We start from the raw sequence: 19,973 nt of genomic DNA on the forward strand, positions 1-19,973 counted from the left end.
CCGGCATTTTTAAAAAGCTGTGTAAACAAAATTCACGAACATGGAAAACACTGATAATGGCTTTACCTGCTGTCTGCAGGGTTGTGTTATTTTCTCCGCCTCGATGATATGTAATACTAAAAGTTGTCATAGGAGATTTCGTCTCTTAGCCCTACTTTTTGCTCTTTCAGTCGCATAAATTATGCATTTACATTCCATCCCTGTTATCACGAAACCCACGACACACAACAAACAGCTCTGATCACGCAGTCTTCCATCCACTGGTTTTTAGCATTTGTAAATGCCACGCTTAAAGATGCCACTGTCTGCCGCTTCAGAATTCCTACTGCCGGTGCGAATGCAACCAGGATCATGGCCTAGGGGAGAAATTAGTTCTCAGGGAACTATCCTAGTGGCTAGTTCCTAGAACTATTCAGTGCGAAAGCCCCTATAATTTGCACAGAAGTTGATTCTCAAAGATGGAGCGATACCAACTGTTCATGGTCCAATTGCATATATATTTTGTAATGTTTGCAAATTGTCTTTCTGAATGTGTTTCGTTAGCACGTTGCTAATGTACTTGTTAAAAGTGGCTAAAGTTACCATTGTTTCTTACTGTATTCCCAGAGACCAGAGCCATGTCATTATTTTCATTTTTAACCTGAAAAAGCTTGCAGTCTGTATATAAACGCATCTTCATTGTTATTGAGTCTCTTCAACAGTGTGTAGCTTTAGCCACATTAGCCGTGCAGCACGCTATCAAACTCATTCAGAATCGAATGTTAGCAAACATCCACAAAATACATGCCATACCTATGTGATCTGAAATGCTGCATCACATATTTTGAGAGTTATATTTGCTGTGTGAGCTTCTCCTGTATTATGTATGCCTCAGTGTAATGGAATCACAAGCTTGGGGGTGGGGAGCACAAGCTCATTTGCATTTAAAGGTACACACACACACACACACACACACACACACACACACACACACACACACACACACACACACACACACACACACACACACACACACACACACACACACACACACAATCAATGCATTTTTTTCTCCCACCCAAAAATAGGCTGTTAAAACATGTTACAATAAAAATCCATGGGGTATTTTGAGCTGAAACTTCACAGACACAGTCTGGGGACACCAGAGAGTTACAGGTGCATCTCAATAAATTAGAATGTCGTGGAAAAGTTGATTTATTTCAGTAATTCAACTCAAATTGTGGAATTTGTGTATTAAATAAATTCAATGCACACAGACTGAAGTACTTTAAGTCTTTTAATTGTGATAATTTTGGCTCACATTTAACAAAAACCCACCAATTCACTATCTCAATAAATTAGAATACTTCATAAGATCAATAAAAAAAGGGATATTTTAAACAAATGTCAGGCTTCTGAAAAGTATGTTAATTTCTATGCACTCAATACTTGGTTGGGCCTCCTTTTGAATGAATTACTGCATCAATGCGGCATGGCATGGATGCGATCAGCCTGTGGCACTGCTCAGGTGTAATGAAGCCCAGGTTGCTTTGATAGCGGCCTTCAGCTCTTCTGCATTGTTGGGTCTGGTGTCTCTCATCTTCCTCTTGACAATACCCCATAGATTCTCTATGGGGTTCAGGTCAGGCGAGTTTGCTGGCCAATCAAGCACAGTAACACCATGGTCATTGAACCAGCCTTTGGTACCTTTGGCAGTGTGGGCAGGTGCCAAATCCAGCTGGAAAATGAAATCAGCATCTCCATAGAGCTTGTTAGCAGAAGGAAGCACAAAGTGCTCTAAAATTTCCTGGTAGATGGCTGCGTTGACTGTGGACTTCAGAAAACAAAGTGGACCAACACCAGCAGATGACATGGCAGCCCAAATCATCACTGACTGTGGAAACTTTACACTGAACTTCAAACAACATGGTTTCTGTGCCTCTCCACTCTTCCTCCAGACTCTCCTAAGTTCTTAAATCAGCTTTGCCTGACAATCTTGTCAAGCCTGCCGTCATTCCTTTCACTTGTACACCTTTTTCTGCCACACTTTTTCCTTCCAGCGAAGGAAATAGCCTGCGAACAGCCAGCTCTTTCAGCATTGACCCTCTGTGGCTTACCCTCATTGTAGAGGGTCTTGATGACCGTCTTCTGGACAACTGTCAAGTCATCAGACTTCCCCATGACTGCTGTTGGGATTAGTGACCTAAAGCTAGTATTTATACCCTGAGAATGGTAATTTAATAGAACTTGAAAATTAAATATTCTAATAATTTGAGATACTGATTTTTTGATTTTGATGAGCAGCAAGCTGTAATCATCAAAAAAAATGAAAACAAAGTCTGGAAATATTTTACTTTATGTCTAATAAATCTAGAATATATTTAAGATTTACTTTTTGAATTAAATTACAGAAAAAATAACTATTTCGTGATGTTCTAATGTATTGAGATGCACCTGTATATTACATAAAAAGGGTCATAATAGGTCACCTTTAAGCTTTCTGTAAACACACCACCGTTGTTACTGTTGCTGAGAAACCCATGACTACTTGAAACTTTGATTGTTTAAGAACTTAATTTTAGGAAATTGCCCCATCAAATCTGAATGTTAAAGTGAATGAATTGGAGGAAGTTTAATGCTTGTTCTTTTCATTGGTACCTCCACAAATGCTTGAATCCTTTTTCTTACATCAGTGATTATCAGGAAAGGATGAACACACCCTTAAGAATTTTGTCTACCTTAACTTTTCCCAAGAAGAAGACTCTTGGACGCAACTTCCAATAATCAGTTCTGAATTATGTGGAAGTGCAAGTCAGCATTTCCCACTCACTTTTATGATGTCGCCACAACCGGTGAAGGTTCCCAAAATCCTGCCCCTGCCATATGAATGACAAATGACCCATTGTGTCTTTGCAGTTGACTGATATTTATGTTTCATTTTCACCCTTACTTTCTCACCGTGATAGCTTTGCTCTCATTCTCTCACAGAGGACTGCCGCCCCTCTCCCCGATCTTTCTCGCACCATCATGAAAGGGGGAAGCAGCTTGTGTAGAACAATATGGCCTTCCTGTAATGTGTCAGGCCGATTGGCAGCGAAAGCCGGGTCAGCGGTGTGCAGGACTCTTATCAGAGGCCGGAGTGAGGTCATAAAACCCTGAAACTTATAAAGTACTCGAGGGACATTTAGGTAGCTCTCACTTCCCGCCATGGCAGTGATATACGCCGAAGAGCTTCTAGAATGGAAGCGCCAGCAGCAGATCATGTCGGTTTGAGAAAGAAAGCCTTTGTGGTCGAACTGACGTACATCTGGGAGGAGATTTCTCCAGTAGAGTTGCATGCGATTCCCACAGGTCAGATTGTAGGTGCGCTTTGTGGGTTGCATTGTTGTGTTTATGTGAATTTGAATGTTATTGTTGATGTTTGCCATGCTGCGATCCCCATCACGCTCATATCTCAGTCTCCAAACTGTCAAAGCTTTCCTCTCTTTGTCCTCTCGGTTGGCTCAACGGGAGAAATGTACAAAAGCACCAACGAGCGTTGTGCAAGATCGTGTGGTTGCCAAATGTTACCAGCCTTGTTGTTTTTAAAACACAGTGGGGTCAAGAAGTCTGAGAGCACTTGGGAAAATGCATCTATTATTTATTTATTTATTATTTAATTATATTATCAGCATTGCAATTTGAGTGAAAATTTGAGAATGTCTTTGGTGTGTATCTCTTTTGCTTTAATGACATCAACATATAGGAAGCACATTATATATAATATAATATAATATATGTATAAATGTATGTGTGTGTGTGTGTGTATATATGAATATATATATGTATAGGTATTAGGGGTGTGACGAGATGAGACACGAGTTTGAGTTCACGAGAACAAGACAAGATTTTACACAGTATTTTTAAGAAATCCTCAATGACGAAATACATGACTAAAAATAGTCTGCAGGTGCATTTGAAATGTTTTAACTAATCATCTATGAATGTCATTTCAGTTCTACTATCGGAGTATGAATTACCATATGCAGTAAAATACAACGTTACTGAAGCACTGTAAAAGGTTTTGCCACAAACTCAACTGACTGGCTTCTCTCCTGTATGATTTCATATGAGTCTCTTCAGGCCTTACTGTACGCTTCTACATCCTGTGACCTTCTAACTGAGCTCATTTCCACAAATTGATCATAGAAATAGAAATATAGAATAAAAAATGGTAACACTTTTTTTAAGGTTAATTTGTTAACATTAATGTATTAACTAACATGAACTTACAATGGGCAATACATTTGCTACACTTTATTATTGTTGGTTAATAAAAAGTCATTCATTGTTAGTTCATTTTAGTTCAAAGTTAACAAATACAACTTTTGATTTTAAAAATGTTGAAATTAAGATTAAGATTAATAAATTCTGTAGAAGTATTGTTCTTTCTTAGTTTATAACTAAAGTAGTTAACTAATGAAACCTTATTTTAAAGTAGGGATGTCCCGATCACGTTTTTTTGCCCTCGAGTCCGAGTCCGAGTCATTTGATTTTGAGTATCTACCGATACCGAGTCCCGATCCGATACTTCTATAATACATAAAAAAGAGCGAAAAAACAGATCCAGGATCCAGGAACAGTGCTTTTCAGGTTTTTCAGTTATCTAACAGTAATCAAATAGTAATCAAATATAAAATATCACTGCATATTATCTTTACTGTATAAAATAAATAATGATTACTCATTATTGAAGTTACAAAAACTATTCAGTCAAGAGCAGTGAGTGATTTCTTTGTTATTTGTTGTTTGATTTAACATTAAAAACAGGCAGCAGGAATAGTTTTTTTTTTTTTTTTTTTCCCTTTAAGACATGCACATCCAGTACATATACTGTTACACATGCGCTGTCTTTCTCGACTAATATACGTTCACTTAAGACATAACCGACTATGTTTGCTAGGACACTCGCTAAGACGGGCATGTTGACATAATTTTTGTATGAATTTGTCCGCTGAAGCGCAAGACTTGAAAGAGAACTCAGTATTTGCGCGCTGACTGAAATAAGCGTGTGCGCTTTCAAAATGCGGGGTATTGAAATCCCACTTGAATGCGTGTACTGTGTATAGCCTAAGGATCGGCGGCGACCGTTATACAGCTGAATTAAATGGTTTTATGTCTATAAAAACCAAAACGACAGTGGAGGCGTAATGTTAATGTAGCGGTGGCATATTATATATTACATATATATATATATATATATATATATATATATATATATATATATATATGTATGTATATATATATATATATATGTATGTATATGTATATGTGTGTATATATATATATATATATATATATATATATATATATATATATATATATATATATATATATATATATATATGTGTGTGTGTGTGTGTGTATGTTTATATAAGTATATATCAAACTGAATATATCTTCATTTTATATATTTAAATACTTTAAAATCTTTATATTTTATAATTTTCTTTTTATTTTCTGCTTTAAATAATATTAAAAAAACAAACAAACACAGATTTTCAATGTTGTTTCAGATTTTCGGACCACACTGTATGTTTTTGTGGTTGTTTGGTCAGTAAGCACAGGGCTTTGTGTTAAACGTCTTGTTTACTGTATGTTGTAGGACACTGTTATTCGTGATGTGTTAGACCAGTGAGGTCAGTTTGTTTTCAAGGCCAAGTCTTCATTTTTTTTCATTTTTGTCATATTTCATTCATCTGATGGTTGTTATCCTTAACTGCAGAAGTTAAAACCGTGAATATCTCAATGGTTTTGGTATGTGTGTGTCCACATTCCTCCCTTAAATGAGGGTGTGGTTATTTATGCATGTTCTCAAGCAGAATGATTGCATCCTGGAATTGCAGCTCACGCAGTCCATATAAAACAATAAATATCCAGCACTTTCTGTGGCCATGACTTGACCTTTATTTAACACTTAAGTTTTTCAGAATTGAGTGGCCTTATGACCGGGACTTCTTGCACCACCTCCTTTTAGAACAGCATAATTGAATCCGGTTTGCGTTAAATAAACCTGTGCTTGAGGAAGTGTATTTAGCGCTTTAAAGAAAAAATTCACCTAATAATCTATTACTCACCCTCATACTCTTCCAAATCCTTTTCTGAGTTAAAGGATTAGGTTCACTTCAGAATTAAAATTTCCTGATAATTTACTCAGCCCCATGTCATCCAAGATGTTCATGTCTTTCTTTCTTCAGTTGAAAAGAAATTAAGGTTTTTGAGGAAAACATTCCAGGATTTTTCTCCATATAGTGGACTTCAATGGCTAACAGTGGGTTGAAGGTCCAAATGTCAGTTTCAATACAGCTTCAAAGAGCTCTACATGATCCCAGACGAGGAATAAGGTCTTATCTAGTGAAATGATCAGCCATTTTCTAAAAAAATAATAAAAATGTAAGTACTTTTTAATCACAAACCTGCAGTACATAATCACATTGGAAAGGTCATGCGTGACGTAGGCTGAAGTACTGCTGTTGGGCGAAAAACTCTTCAAATTATCCAGCATTGTTGTTTTGCCTTTTTTGTAAAGGCCGTTTGCGCTCCAAAAATATTCTTGTCACTTTATAATATTAATATTGAACCACTGTACTCACATGAACTGATTTAAATATGTTTTTAGTACCTTTATGGATCTTGAGAGGGGAAATGTCATTGCTCCCTATGCAGGCTTCACGGAGCCATCGGATTTCAACTAAAATATCTTAATTTGTGTTCTGAAGAAACACTGTTTGGAAGTTTGTGTGAATAATGGCTTACATTTCTGTCTGACTTGAAATATAGCGTACATCATATGAACTACTGTTATACTACTTTCATGGTGCTTTTGTGTCTTTTAAAAGCTTGAAAGCCTCAAAGACCAGTATGATTCTTCTAAATTTCTTCTAAATTGTCAAGCGGGTTTAGAAAGACATCAACTTTTTCTTCACAGAGCATCTCTTTTCTTTGCAATACCAAAATATGAAGCTGATAATGAAATACTAAGATATCTTCAGCAAGAAGTTACAATCAGCTAAAATTCTGCCTGTTCTTATCCAGTTGTCCATATAATTGTACCATCTTGTTGCTGAAGGCCTCCACACACACACACACACACACACACACACACACACACACACACACACACACACACACACACTCATCCCTGACTGGAATTTGCTGGAGTGAGCGTCTCCTCGCATCCCACTGTTTCAGAGACGCCGGATTAACATTAGCCCTGGTACCAACACACACACAGGTCCAAGTAATTGGTCAGTCCTGTTGAGTTTCTTTCAGAATTATATAACACCCCTGTGTGTTTTGTACGAATGAAAGGCTTTCACGAGCTGCAGGTAGCCAGTGTTTTTATCCAGAGACAAGGGATCACAGTTAAGAACTTCATGGCTTTTCAGTTTGACACACTTTACTGCTGAATAGTGACTTTTACAGTATTTCATAATTGTTCGTACTGCTCTGTTATGTAATTTTGAGTCACTAAGTAGAACATCTGCATGATAAACAAAGTGTTTTATTGTTAAAAGTGACGGTTTTAAACCGTGTAAAAACTGTAGGGAGTGGTTGGATTCGAAGTGCTTATTCATGCTGAAACTTGACAGTAAGAAACTACTGTTTTGCTCCCTGAAGTATAATCCTATAATAATTGGTCTGTAGACAGGAAAACTATATTTAACTTATTTTGATGTATTATGTACATAAATATAGTGCCTGTCCTGTTTGTGGCTCCTATTTTTGTGCAAGTGACCAAATGTTTACGAGCCTCTTTAGTTGTACAAATGTTACATTATACAAGTAGTTCACAGCCTGTAATCTATAGTTGGGTAATTAAGATTGTGTCATTTGATTGTTCTGTAATCATGTCTTTTAGTTTGTGACCTAGTGCACTGTTTTCCTTTAATCAAAGCATTTTCGACAGGTTCCCACTTCCCAGAGTGCCAGATCCATGTTTAGGTGCTAATATTTACAAATACAATATTTGAACACATTCAGATTTTTCTGTCCCATCTGTTTGCATTCCCAGTTCAGTTTTGTGCTGCCCAAACTGATCTGAATCAAGATGCACACAAGTTGTGTGCATATGGATCCATGCTGTGTTGTACAGTTGGGGAGCACATTTTCATCTCTCAGTTCTTCCTCAAATGTAACTTTTAAGCAATTTTATGCTTTAAAATGTAAGTTGCCTACAGGGTGCTGCAAAAGGACAGCAACTAGCATAAAAATGTGAGATTGACTAACTGGTTTTGTCCTTATATATCTACGTATCAATGTTAGGAAATTCCTAAGTCTATTTGAGAGGAAACCTTGGTGAATAAAGGCCCTTTCACATCAAGAACGATAACTTTAATGATAACTATATTAGCATCCACACACCACCGGATGTTATCATTCTGTTTATTCTGCGTGCATTAGTTTTGTCGCCTGCCACTTTAAATGCTCGAGCTCTTTAAAGTCGGATGTATTCTGATTGGCTGCCATTGTTTTTATTGTTCATTACAGGGCTCCAGACTAACATTTGAGAGCAGTAGCACCGGTGCCACTTAGTTCTACAGATGGGGGCGCCAGCACCTGATTTGGTAGTGCTGGCGGGATTTTTAATCATAAAATTAATTTAATTATAAAATTACTATTGCTTTGCATTAATGAGTGCAGTTACTAATCGTATTGCATGTTTTTTTTTATTGGAAATTTGACAGTAAGGCACTGAGCTTGAATTGAGATGCATATAGAATTTACTTGTATTAACAACAGTAACGTGCAAAAAACAATTTTTTATGGAGAAAATTGAAATATTCTACTCTTATGAAAGGTGGGGTAAGTAGTTTTTCAAAAACACTGTTTGGAAGTTAGTGGGGCCGACACCAACAACTAACGTGTTCTAACCAATCAGCATTAGGGGTGTATGATGGTTGAGGAGGAGAGAACGAGCAAGAGGGAGATTCAGGGCCGGATTGGGACTCATTTTCAGCCCTGAAGTTTCATGCCTTAGACTGGCCCACTTTAATTCACGACTGACTATATTAAAATAATGTAATTAAAACCTCAGTATATAAGTCTGCAATAGTGCACAGTTTTCTACAACCTTGTAAATAATTGTATTTTTCAAAAATATCTTCAAATACCCATGATGGTACAAAAAATGCTAAAATTTGATATAGAGTTCTTTTTATAGTTATAATAATGATTTTATAATGTGAACCATTGATTAATTCTCTAGCCATCTAGTGGCTGTAGTTAAAAATTCATGTTATTTTAATTTTAAATTAAAGTGTTTGCTTTCCAGTAGATGGCAGTAATTGTCCACTAAACCCAGGCACATTTTTCATGTCTATCACTATGAATGAAATTTAGAAATGTAGATCTTTATTAAAGTGAATTTAACATAAAATTTTGCTATTTTATATAAATGTATATACTTCAATTATTACAAATTGAGGCAAATAAATAACACAAAATACCATAAATCCTACAAAATTGCACAACTTTACAGTAAAATATTAAAGTAGGCTATTACGTTTGTTTAAAAAAAAAAGTTACATGTTACAAAATCACATTTTACTGTCTGGTTAAGCTAGTTGGACAGAAAAATGAATATTGTTGGCCAATGTGTAATAGCATAGCAAGCAACATAACATAAGTGATAGGCCATATTTTATTATTTGCCTACTATTATTATGATATGAGTAAGCTGCATGCATGCCTTTATCTTTTGCATGTTTCCCCTCTTCCTTTTTATTTATTTACGTTACTTAAATCTGCCTCCGGTGGCTTAGACCTTTTGCCTTACCATAATTTAGCATTGATTTAGAACTTGTCCCGGCGCTGTCCCTACAGACGTCACCTCATCCCTTCTTCTCGTATACTTTTGAGTGAGTTGTCTTCTCCGAGCGCACACTCCGAGTCCAGGTTAATTTACCCACTGAGTGACATGATATCATTGACGTTGCGTGCAAATGAGCCGTAAAAACCCGATCGCGCATTCGTTTGTTTGATTGTTTGTTTGTTTTTTTTCTTGCGCGGGTGCCCCGTGCCGCCCTGGGTGTGGGGAGATTTGAAGAAAAACTGCAGAAAGAGAGATGGGACACAATACAAAAGAGCTCAAAAGAATATCACTGGAATGAATGTTTATGCCTGGGCAAGCACTTTAGGACCCGCATTAATATTATAAAAGCTTTCCAGTGCTGGAGAGAGTTAAGTGGGAAGGCTTGAAAACAGACGCAGAAGCCTGCATTTGATTCCGCTTCACATTTGAGTAACACTGGGTTTGAGTATCATTGACTGTCTGGAGCTGCTGTGCTGTTGGTGACTAACAACAAACTCTTGTTTGTATTTACTCTTGTGTGCTGTACGTTCATTTTTTTTTGTGTGTGTTTCCTTGTCGTTCGTTCATCAGCTGCGCTTTATTTTTCGTGAAGCATTATTTTGTTGCGTGTCAGCTGTGATAAACGGACATCCACTCTCGCATTGCGTGTGTAACAGTGGCCAGGTAAACAACTGCACACTGACGACCGCTAGAGAATGTGGTATAATTGTTAGTGCACTCGCCTCGCCTGCAGTGATCGGGCCGGGGTTCGAGACCGACTCAGAGCAGGGTGGTTGGGATTGGAGGGTTAATTTTTGGAGGTGGAGCAATGAAGAGAGGGGTGGGTTTGTTTGAGATGATTTCAAATATCAACAATATCCTACAGCGTTTTTTAAAAACCACTTACCCCACCTTTAAATTTACCATTGTTCTTCTATAGTATCATACTGAACTGACCGACAGCTTCAGTGATTATAAAAGGAGTGCTCTTTATTTGCTTTCTATTTTATTTGCTATCTTTTATTTGTAATTCAGTCACAATTTGAAGAAAAGGTTTTCTTTTCTTTTCTGCTTTTCCATATATTAGGGAGTGGAAATGGCTAATAAGTCAATAAATGCTCCTCTGTCGACATCTACTGGTTATAGTGGTAATTTCATAAATAAAAGTGTTTGTTTGCCACAAAGTGTTAGTTTTCCTATATCTTTAAAGGTGCCCTAGAATCAAAAATTGAATTTACGTTGGCATAGTTGAATAGCAAGAGTTCAGTACATGGAAATGACATACAGTGAGTCTCAAACTCCATTGTTTCCTCCTTCTTATATAAATCTCATTTGTTTAAACGACCTCCGAAGAACAGGCGAATCTCATCATAACACAGACTGTTACGTAACAGTCGGGGTGTACGCCCCCAATATTTGCATAATGCCAGCCCATGTTCAAGGGATTACACAAGCCAGTATTAACGTCTGGATCTGTGCACAGATGAAGCATCAGACTAGGTAAGCAAGCAAGAACAATAGTGAAAAATGGCAGATGGAGCAATAATAACTGACATGATCCATGATAACATGATATTTTTACTGATATTTGTAAATTGTCTTTCTAAATGTTTCGTTAGCATGTTGCTAATGTACTGTTAAATGTGGTTAAAGTTACCATTGTTTCTTACTGTATTCACGGAGACAAGAGCCGTTGCTATTTTCATTTTTAAACACTTGCAGTCTGTATAATTCATAAACACAACTTCATTCTTTATAAATCTCTCCAACAGCGTAGTATTAGCCGTTAGCCACGGAGCACAGCCTCAAATTCACTCAGAATAAAACGTTAACATCCAAATAAATACTTTACTCACATAATTCGAAGCATGCATACAGCATGCATGACGAACATCTTGTAAAGATCCATTTGTGGGTTATATTAGCTGTGTGAACTTTGTAAATGCACTGTAATATAGTCGACAGCTCGTTTGGCAGGGAGCATGCGATTTAAAAGGGCGGCGCCGAGTGTAAATCAGTGCATTGTTAATGATGCCCCAAAATAGGCAGTTAAAAAAATTAATTTAAAAAAATCTATGGGGTATTTTGAGCTGAAACATCACAGACACATTCAGGAGACACCTTAGACTTATATTACATCTTGTGAAAAAGCATTCTTGGGCACCTTTAAACTTTTAGTTTTACAAATCATCACATTAACAATAACATTAAAATTGGATAATATTTAGAGATTTGAAGTGCTGGAAAAGGCATGAAGCCCTTGAAAAGCACTTGAATTTCACTCTCAAAAGGTTATAAGAATCCTGAGATAATTAATGTAAAAAAAATTTAAATATTTCTGTCACAATACCATGGTCACAGTTAGATATGCTATGTCAAATGCATGTTGAATGTTGGTGATTTGTGGATTGAAAAGCCTTCTGTAATTTGATTGTTCATGGCATAATGTTTCTCCTGGTTTCCACATCAGCGCTGTTTGATCTGATACCTGTGGTTTATAACAGAGAATTCTGTGCAAAATTTGAATTCTTCTCACCAAATCTTGCATGCTGCAATGATGTTATTAATTCTGCTGTGAATCTCACAGGATCTCCCTGTGCTGTGTAGAAATGACTTTGCATGCTCGAGAATTGAGATCAGTCTGCGTGTACCTGTTCTGAGCTTGCGCTATGCTGTCTATTATTGGTCCAAGCTGATAAACGGTCCTCGCAGCGCAGCTCAAACGAGTAGCGTGGTTTAATTCCACTTTCGTTTTGTTTGTCATTTGTTGTTTCTCACGTGCAACGGAAATGGCAGCTCTTATCAGTTGGGCAATGTGGTGGTGGTGGCACCAGTGCGACCTCCAAAAAAAAATTAGTCACACCAGTAGGTAAAAGGTCACAAAATGTGACCGTTTGGTCGCAGTCTGAAGCCCTGCATCAACTAGCAAAAAAAGTTCTGAAAGTGATTCCAGATATAGATTCTCTTTGTCGTTATCATTATAGTTATCATCCTTGGAGTGAACGGGCCTTTAGACCCCAAACTTTTGAACAGTAGTCTGTGTTTTTCCTTTTTTACATGCATGCAACCAGATCTGATTTCTGCCCGATCTCAGGGGAAAATCAGAATTGGTTGACAATGTACATGCAGCTTGATTGAGCACTTGGCTGAAGAGACCAACTCCAACATCCAGCCCACACGAGCTTCGCCCACTCGTACCCACAAATAGTCTTGCTCCGCAAACACATGGTCACGACTCATAATGCATCCTATGACAAACAAATTACAAGCATAATAGGTGAAACTCACTTCCCTTTTCAGTTGGGAGCCATGGAGAAACTCCCGTGCCATTGTTCCAGGCCAGACTCCAGGTGCCTCTGCCAATCGTGTGGAGGTGCTGCCAATCCAAACACATTCAGCCTTGGAGAAAGACAGGCAGAGCTAATGATTGTGTTGAGGTCTGCGCTGATAACTCGCACCAAGATTCGCAGTGCTGGCAGTAAATTGTGGAAAATCCTTGTTTCCGTATAAAATGAAATAGCTATTATCAATGTGCCACTCTGTGAAAGGTTCTTGATGTTCTGTTTAGGAACTAAAATTTTTCTTTTTTTATTATAGCTTAATATTTTTAGCAGGGGATGAAGAAGCTGTTTCTCAAAAAGGATTTTAGCTTGTGCTTTTGCATATGAACATTTACTGTCAACATGCTAAAAAAAAAAAGGTTTAAAAAAAACTGTAGTCATGAAAGAATTGCTTTTTGCACTTTTATTTTAATATTGGTCTGTGTACACCAATGTAATTATGAATTTATTTGTATATTTTCATTTTTAATTGTAATTTGAGTTACTTTTTTTTAGTAATTTTATGTGCTTTTTTAATAGTTCTAAATAGTTTCTAAACAGTTTACTTTCAATTAGTAATTGGTAATTCAGTTAGTAATTTTAGTAAATTTAATTGTAATTTTAAATATTTCTTTTGCAACTTTATTTCAGTTAACAAAAATGTTTTTAACTTAGTTGAGTTAAAGGATTAGTTCACTTTAAAGGTGCCCTAGAATTAAATATTGAATTTATATTGGCATAGTTGAATAACAAGAGTTCAGTACATGGAAAAGACATACACTGAGTTTCAAACTCCATTGTTTCCTCCTTCTTATATAAATCTAATTTGTTTAAAAGACCTCCGAAGAACAGGCGAATCCTAACATAACACCGACTGTTACGTAACAGTCGGGGTGTACGCCACCAATATTTGCATATGCCAGCCCATGATCAAGCCATTAGACAAGGGCAGAACGTCTGGATCTGTGCACAGCTGAATCATCAGACTAGGTAAGCAAGCAACAACAATAGCGAAAAATGGCAGATGGAGCAATAATAACTGACATGATCCATGATAACATGATATTTTTAGTGATATTTGTAAATTGTCTTTGTAAATGTTTCGTTAGCATGTTGCTAATGTACTGTTAAATGTGGTTAAAGTTACCATCGTTTCTTACTGTATTCACAGAGACAAGAGAGCCATCACTATTTTCATTTTTAAACACTTACAGTCTGTATAATTCATAAACACAACTTCATTCTTTATAAATCTCTCCAACAGTGTGTAATGTTAGCTTTAGCCACGCAGCATAGCCTCAAACTAATTCAGAATCAAATGTAATAATACTATACTTACATGATCTGATGTATGCAAGCAGCATGCATGACGAACATCTTGTAAAGATCCATTTTGAGGGTTATATTAGCTGTGTAAACTGTGTTTCTGCTGTTTAAGGCAAGCGCGAGCTCCGGGGGAGGGGGAGCACGAGAATTAAAGGGGCCGCAACCTATATATCGGTGCATAGTTAATGATGCCCCAAAATAGGCAGTTAAAAAAATGAATTAAGAAAAATCTATGGGGTATTTTGAGCTGAAACTTCACAGACACATTCAGGGGACACCTTAGACTTATATTACATCTTTTAAAAAGAAGATCTAGGGCACCTTTAAAATGAAAATTAGCCCAAGTTTCACTCACCCTCAAGCCATCCTAGGTGTATATGACTTTCTTCCTTCTGATGAACACAATGAGAGTTATATTAATAAATATTCTGATGCATCCAAGATTTATAATGGAAGTGAACGGGATCAACGAGTATAAAGCTGAAGAAAGTGCTTCCATCCATCGTAAACGTACTCCACACAGCTCCAGGGGGTTAATAAAGGCCTTCTGAAGTGAAGCGATGCGTTTGTGTAAGAAAAATATCCATATTTAACAAGTTATGAAGTAAAATATTTAGCTTCCACCAGAACGCCTTATGTATTCAATGTACAAAGAAAGTGTAAAACTCAAGAAGCTCATGCTACGTCCCACAAAATGCTTATGGAAAAAGCTTAACTGACTCAACTTGAAATTACTAGTTAACTTCTTGTGCTCATGATCACATGCATATGATCCATTTTTATTCCATAACTGCAAGACAGACTTTTCAGGGTAGGAGATGGACTAAAAATGATCTTCTAAAACTTACTGCCAGATTCTGGAAGATAAATTCTTCAAACAGTGGTACAAGAGAATGCAGTGCTGGTCCTTCAAGAGTCACTCTCAATCTGTCTGTCTATAAGGCCTATAAAAGCCCAGTATTATACAGCACTTCAGCTTGTGATTCTTATTAAGTGGGGGTCATTTTTTAGGGTTCTTTATCTAATCTAAGTCTCTGAGATCCTGACACCTTGCACTTCTGGAGACTCTGGGTAGGTTGCAGGCTAAAGGGTTCCTGATGGTTTCACACTTAATTCTTCACCTTAATTCTTATTTATTTTGCAGTTACATGTCTTTTCTTCTCCACTTTTGTCTGACACTGCTGACCCAGTGAGCATTTTGCTGTCCATTGGTCATGCCTTAACTTTGCAATTTCTAGTATTGAATCCTTCTCATGGGCATTTAATAATTTTTGGCTTTTCAGTCCGAGTTAAATCTCTTTTTTGGCTCATTTTGCCTGTAAAAGAAAACCTGCCTAATAAGTATGCACACCTGAATAAAAGGCGTTTTTCATTTTCAGCATTTATGAATAATTATATATCACTTATAAGTGATTAAATACAAAATTAATAGTAGTTATTAAGATTGATGTGGTTTGGAATTGGTAAAAAAAAAAAAAATTTGATTAGAAAATCAACTTGCCTAATAATTCTGCACACAGTGTAGCGTATAGTGAGTCATTTGGGACATAACTAGCCGAGTATGAAAATATGTCCCTAATCTGCTTGTGTCAGTTTTTATATACGGCCATATCTTAACTTCCTTTCCTGTTTCCATGCATAAAAGTCACTATTGTGCCATTTTTCTTTGTTCATTGTGAAGCAACATGTTTATTTTCACATTTGGAGGTCAAGTCATCCAAAAAATGTCAATATCTCCATCTGTTCACACCCAGATTTGGCATGAAAGGGAAAGATGGACCGGACCCTTATAAATCACGCATCCTTCTTCATCCACTGATTTTGTTTGATTAAAAGAAGCTTGTCTACGGTCATGTTCCCCACGGGCCCCAACCGCGTCGTGTTTATTTGGACTCGAACACGCAACAATGACACCCACGCAAACAATAACACACACGGTCCTGTGCGGCCCTGTCTCGCTGCGGTTCCTCGCTATGAAAACAGGACTAATCATAACAGGAGGGGGTTTCTGTAAAGACCTGTGGAGCAGGAGCTGCTCTCCCATTGAATCACAGTCCCCGCTGAGATTACATGAAAGCACTTAGAATGTCAGGAAGAGGCTGCTGGTGGCATTCTGGGCGTCATTACGTAATGGCATTGTGAATGTGCTTCTTAGAAAAACAGCTTTGAAGTTAGAAAAATAAATCCTAATGTCTGATCCACCACAGGTGCTTCAGAAGTGCTATTTTTTAATATATAGATTTGGCTTAAACAATGCTGTGTTTTTCAATCTCATGTTCTCTTTATCAGTTTGAAACTGGGAATATCTCCCAGCACCACTTGGCATCATAATTTGCACAGGTTCAGTTTGGTGTTTGGTGAAAGTCTTGAAGGATGTGTTCAGGTCATGGGGTAATTGGGGCAGCGCTCTCTCTCTCTGCCCAAGATCTGTTTCGGCCTGATCGTATCTGTTATCTGACTGGCACCAAACTCGCTACGTGTGGATCCAGTAGTTCGTTTACATAGCGTGATTCATACGATTCCTGTTTTCAGCATCAAAGTGTTTCCTCACATCTCTCTGAGAGCGTTCCAAATGACAGCGTGCTGAGAGAACTTTGAGAGCTCAAGAAATACACTAGGGCTAGTATCCAGTGTTTGGAAGAATATCCAGAGCAATTTTTAAACAGTTACTACAAACTAAAAAGAAACAGCACAGAGATCATAAATCATTATAGTATAAATATTTTTTTTACTCAGTTTGGTGAAGATTTTTTAATGCATTTTGTGTCCATGCCAGAAAGCCACGTTTGTGTATATATGTATGTAATATATATATATTTTTATGAATAATTTATTTAAATTAAATTATTTAATTATAAACGTAAATTGTTGTTAAATTAACTATTTAACTTCATGATTAATTTACAAGTATAATTAAGATGTATAATGTTATAACTTATGATGTGTATATATAAATGAAGAATTTATTGTTATCATACATTTATTGAATTATTATTTCAAGTCTATTTTATTTTTTTAAGTTATACACACACACACACACACACACACACACACACACACACACACACACACACACACACACACACACACACACATATAATTATTTTTATTATATATTTTTTTATTGATAATTAACAATTAATTACCAATTATTAATTACTAATTATGTGTATATACAGTATATATATATAAAATATAAAAAATTATTTAATTTAAAATTTACAAAAAGTTGTAAAGTCAAGTCCGTAGACCTCTGAACTTAAAGGTTTATAGCTCTAAAAGTTTATATAAATAAATTTATATTTTATAATATATAATGTTTATATTTATTATAAATATATATATATATATATATATATATATATATATATATATATATATATATATATATATATATATATATATAATTTTAATATTTATATTAAATATTTTACTAATTATTTAACTTTATATATACATATATTTTTATATATTCAAAAAAAAAAAAAATATATATATATATATATAAATCAGTTAATGTAAAATAATGATTTAATTTAAAATTTACAAATATAATGTTTTTGCGCTTAATTCAACTGATTCAATTGCACTGGGTAAAGGTTTATAGCTTTAAAAGTTTATAATAAAATGCATATATTTTATAATATATATTATATTTATATTAAATATAAAATAGAAGTTATATAGATACACATACAAAATTAAATAAATATATTTTACATTAACTAATTATATATATAGTTAATGTAAAATAATGATTGAATTTAAAATTTACAAATATAATTAAGATTTTTTGCACTTATAATTCAGCTGATTCAGTTGCACTGGGTGTACAGACCTCTAAATGTTTATAGCTTTAAAAGTTTTTATTTCGTGCAGATTTTGGATGAGATCAGTGAGCAGGGGATCCGAATCTACCAGCTTCCAGATGCTGATTCGGACGAAGACGAAGAATTCAAGGAACAGACACGTGTCCTAAAGGTCAGAGGTCAAAGTTTTTAAGTTCATTATCAGTTCTGTAACACTGCCCGACCTCCCAAAGGCTTTGACTGAAGTTGAACAAGTGTGTTTGTGTGCAGGCCAGCATCCCGTTTGCCGTCATCGGCTCCAACCAGCTGATAGAGGTGAAGGGGAAGAAGATCCGTGGACGCTTGTACCCGTGGGGGGTGGTGGAGGTGGAAAACCCCGAGCACAATGATTTCCTCAAACTGCGCACTATGCTGGTGTGAGTACACACACACACACACACTCGTTGTCTTAACCTCCTAAATATGAGAAACGTAGTAGTAAAGACTGAAAAGGTGAACATTTCCACCCTCTGAACCTCAGAGTTCAACAGAATGTTGTTGTTGCCGTACCTTTTAAGACTTTTTGATTTAAATGAGCTTAAATATTTCATTCCAAAAGTAAAAAATATTTTTGCATAAAGAAAATTAAGCCAATTTTCTGACAACTAAAATGTATGCATTTTTGATGCACGTTTCCACTACGAATTGTCATTAATGTACTGCATCTGTATGTTTTTTTTATTTTCAATGGTGATTCTCATAAGTCATGACTCAAGAGTCTCAGTACTGTAATGATAAATGAGTAACCTTACAATAAGGTTTTATTTGTTAACATTCGTTAACTATATTATTAAACATGAACTACAACAAACAATACTTCTACATTTGTTAATCTTAGTAAATCTTACTTATACACTTTTAAAATCTAAATTTGTCAATATTTGTTAATGCACTGTGAACTAACATGAACAAACAAAGAACAATTAGATTTTTACTAACTAACATTAACAAAAATGAGCAATTGTTTTAAAATATATATTGCTCATGTTAACAAATGATACCTTATTATAAAGTGTTACTGAAAAATAAATATATTTAAATCAGCATAAGAAATTAAAGGTAGAACAACAGATACCAAAATGATGTATAAATACTTTAAATAATAGTTTTTTAAGTGATGTATACTTTAAACAATATTAATTAATGTAGGGTTATTTTGCACTACATTATTGAGGGAAATGTGAATTATTATTAATATGCCTCTAATGGTGGTAAAATAGGCTGTAATTTCTTTATGCAAAAATATTATTTCTTATTTCTTTCCTTTGATTTTGGGATGAAATATGACCTGCAAGACATAATTTGGGTGACCTGTTGGCTTGATTTCTCCATTTGTTCTGCAGCGCCCTCTGCTGATGCAAAAATGTAAGCCTTATGTGTGTGTGTGTTTCTGTGTGTGTAGAACTCACATGCAGGACCTGCAGGAGGTCACTCAAGATCTCCACTATGAGAACTTCCGTTCAGAGAGACTAAAGCGAGCTGGCAGGTATGGTACAACAAACAAAGAATGGCAACCTGTAGATCAGGGGTCAGTAACCATTTTGTCATGAAGTGCCATCGTTAATTGATATTTTCCTAGTTAATCACTGTGCCACCACCCCCCATATATAAATTCACACATTTTAAAAGTTCATAATGGCTCAATTTAACAAAAGATTAACACATTTT

General features: G+C 35.9%; 1 protein-coding gene across 2 annotated transcripts in view; it reads left to right on the forward strand.

Moving 5' to 3' along the window:
- Window positions 1–19,973, forward strand: part of zgc:63587 (uncharacterized protein LOC393431 homolog) — a 44,665-nt gene that overhangs the window by 20,204 nt on the left and 4,488 nt on the right. For both annotated transcript variants that reach the window (XM_048208714.1, XM_048208715.1), the window contains exons 8-10: window positions 18,337–18,438; window positions 18,537–18,682; window positions 19,708–19,791. In XM_048208714.1, coding sequence (XP_048064671.1) covers window positions 18,337–18,438; window positions 18,537–18,682; window positions 19,708–19,791 — 332 coding nt within the window. The remainder of the gene's footprint in view (window positions 1–18,336; window positions 18,439–18,536; window positions 18,683–19,707; window positions 19,792–19,973) is intronic.

The sequence above is a fragment of the Megalobrama amblycephala genome, linkage group LG12 (genome assembly GCF_018812025.1).
Source record: "Megalobrama amblycephala isolate DHTTF-2021 linkage group LG12, ASM1881202v1, whole genome shotgun sequence".
Classification (NCBI taxonomy): Eukaryota; Metazoa; Chordata; class Actinopteri; order Cypriniformes; family Xenocyprididae; genus Megalobrama; species Megalobrama amblycephala.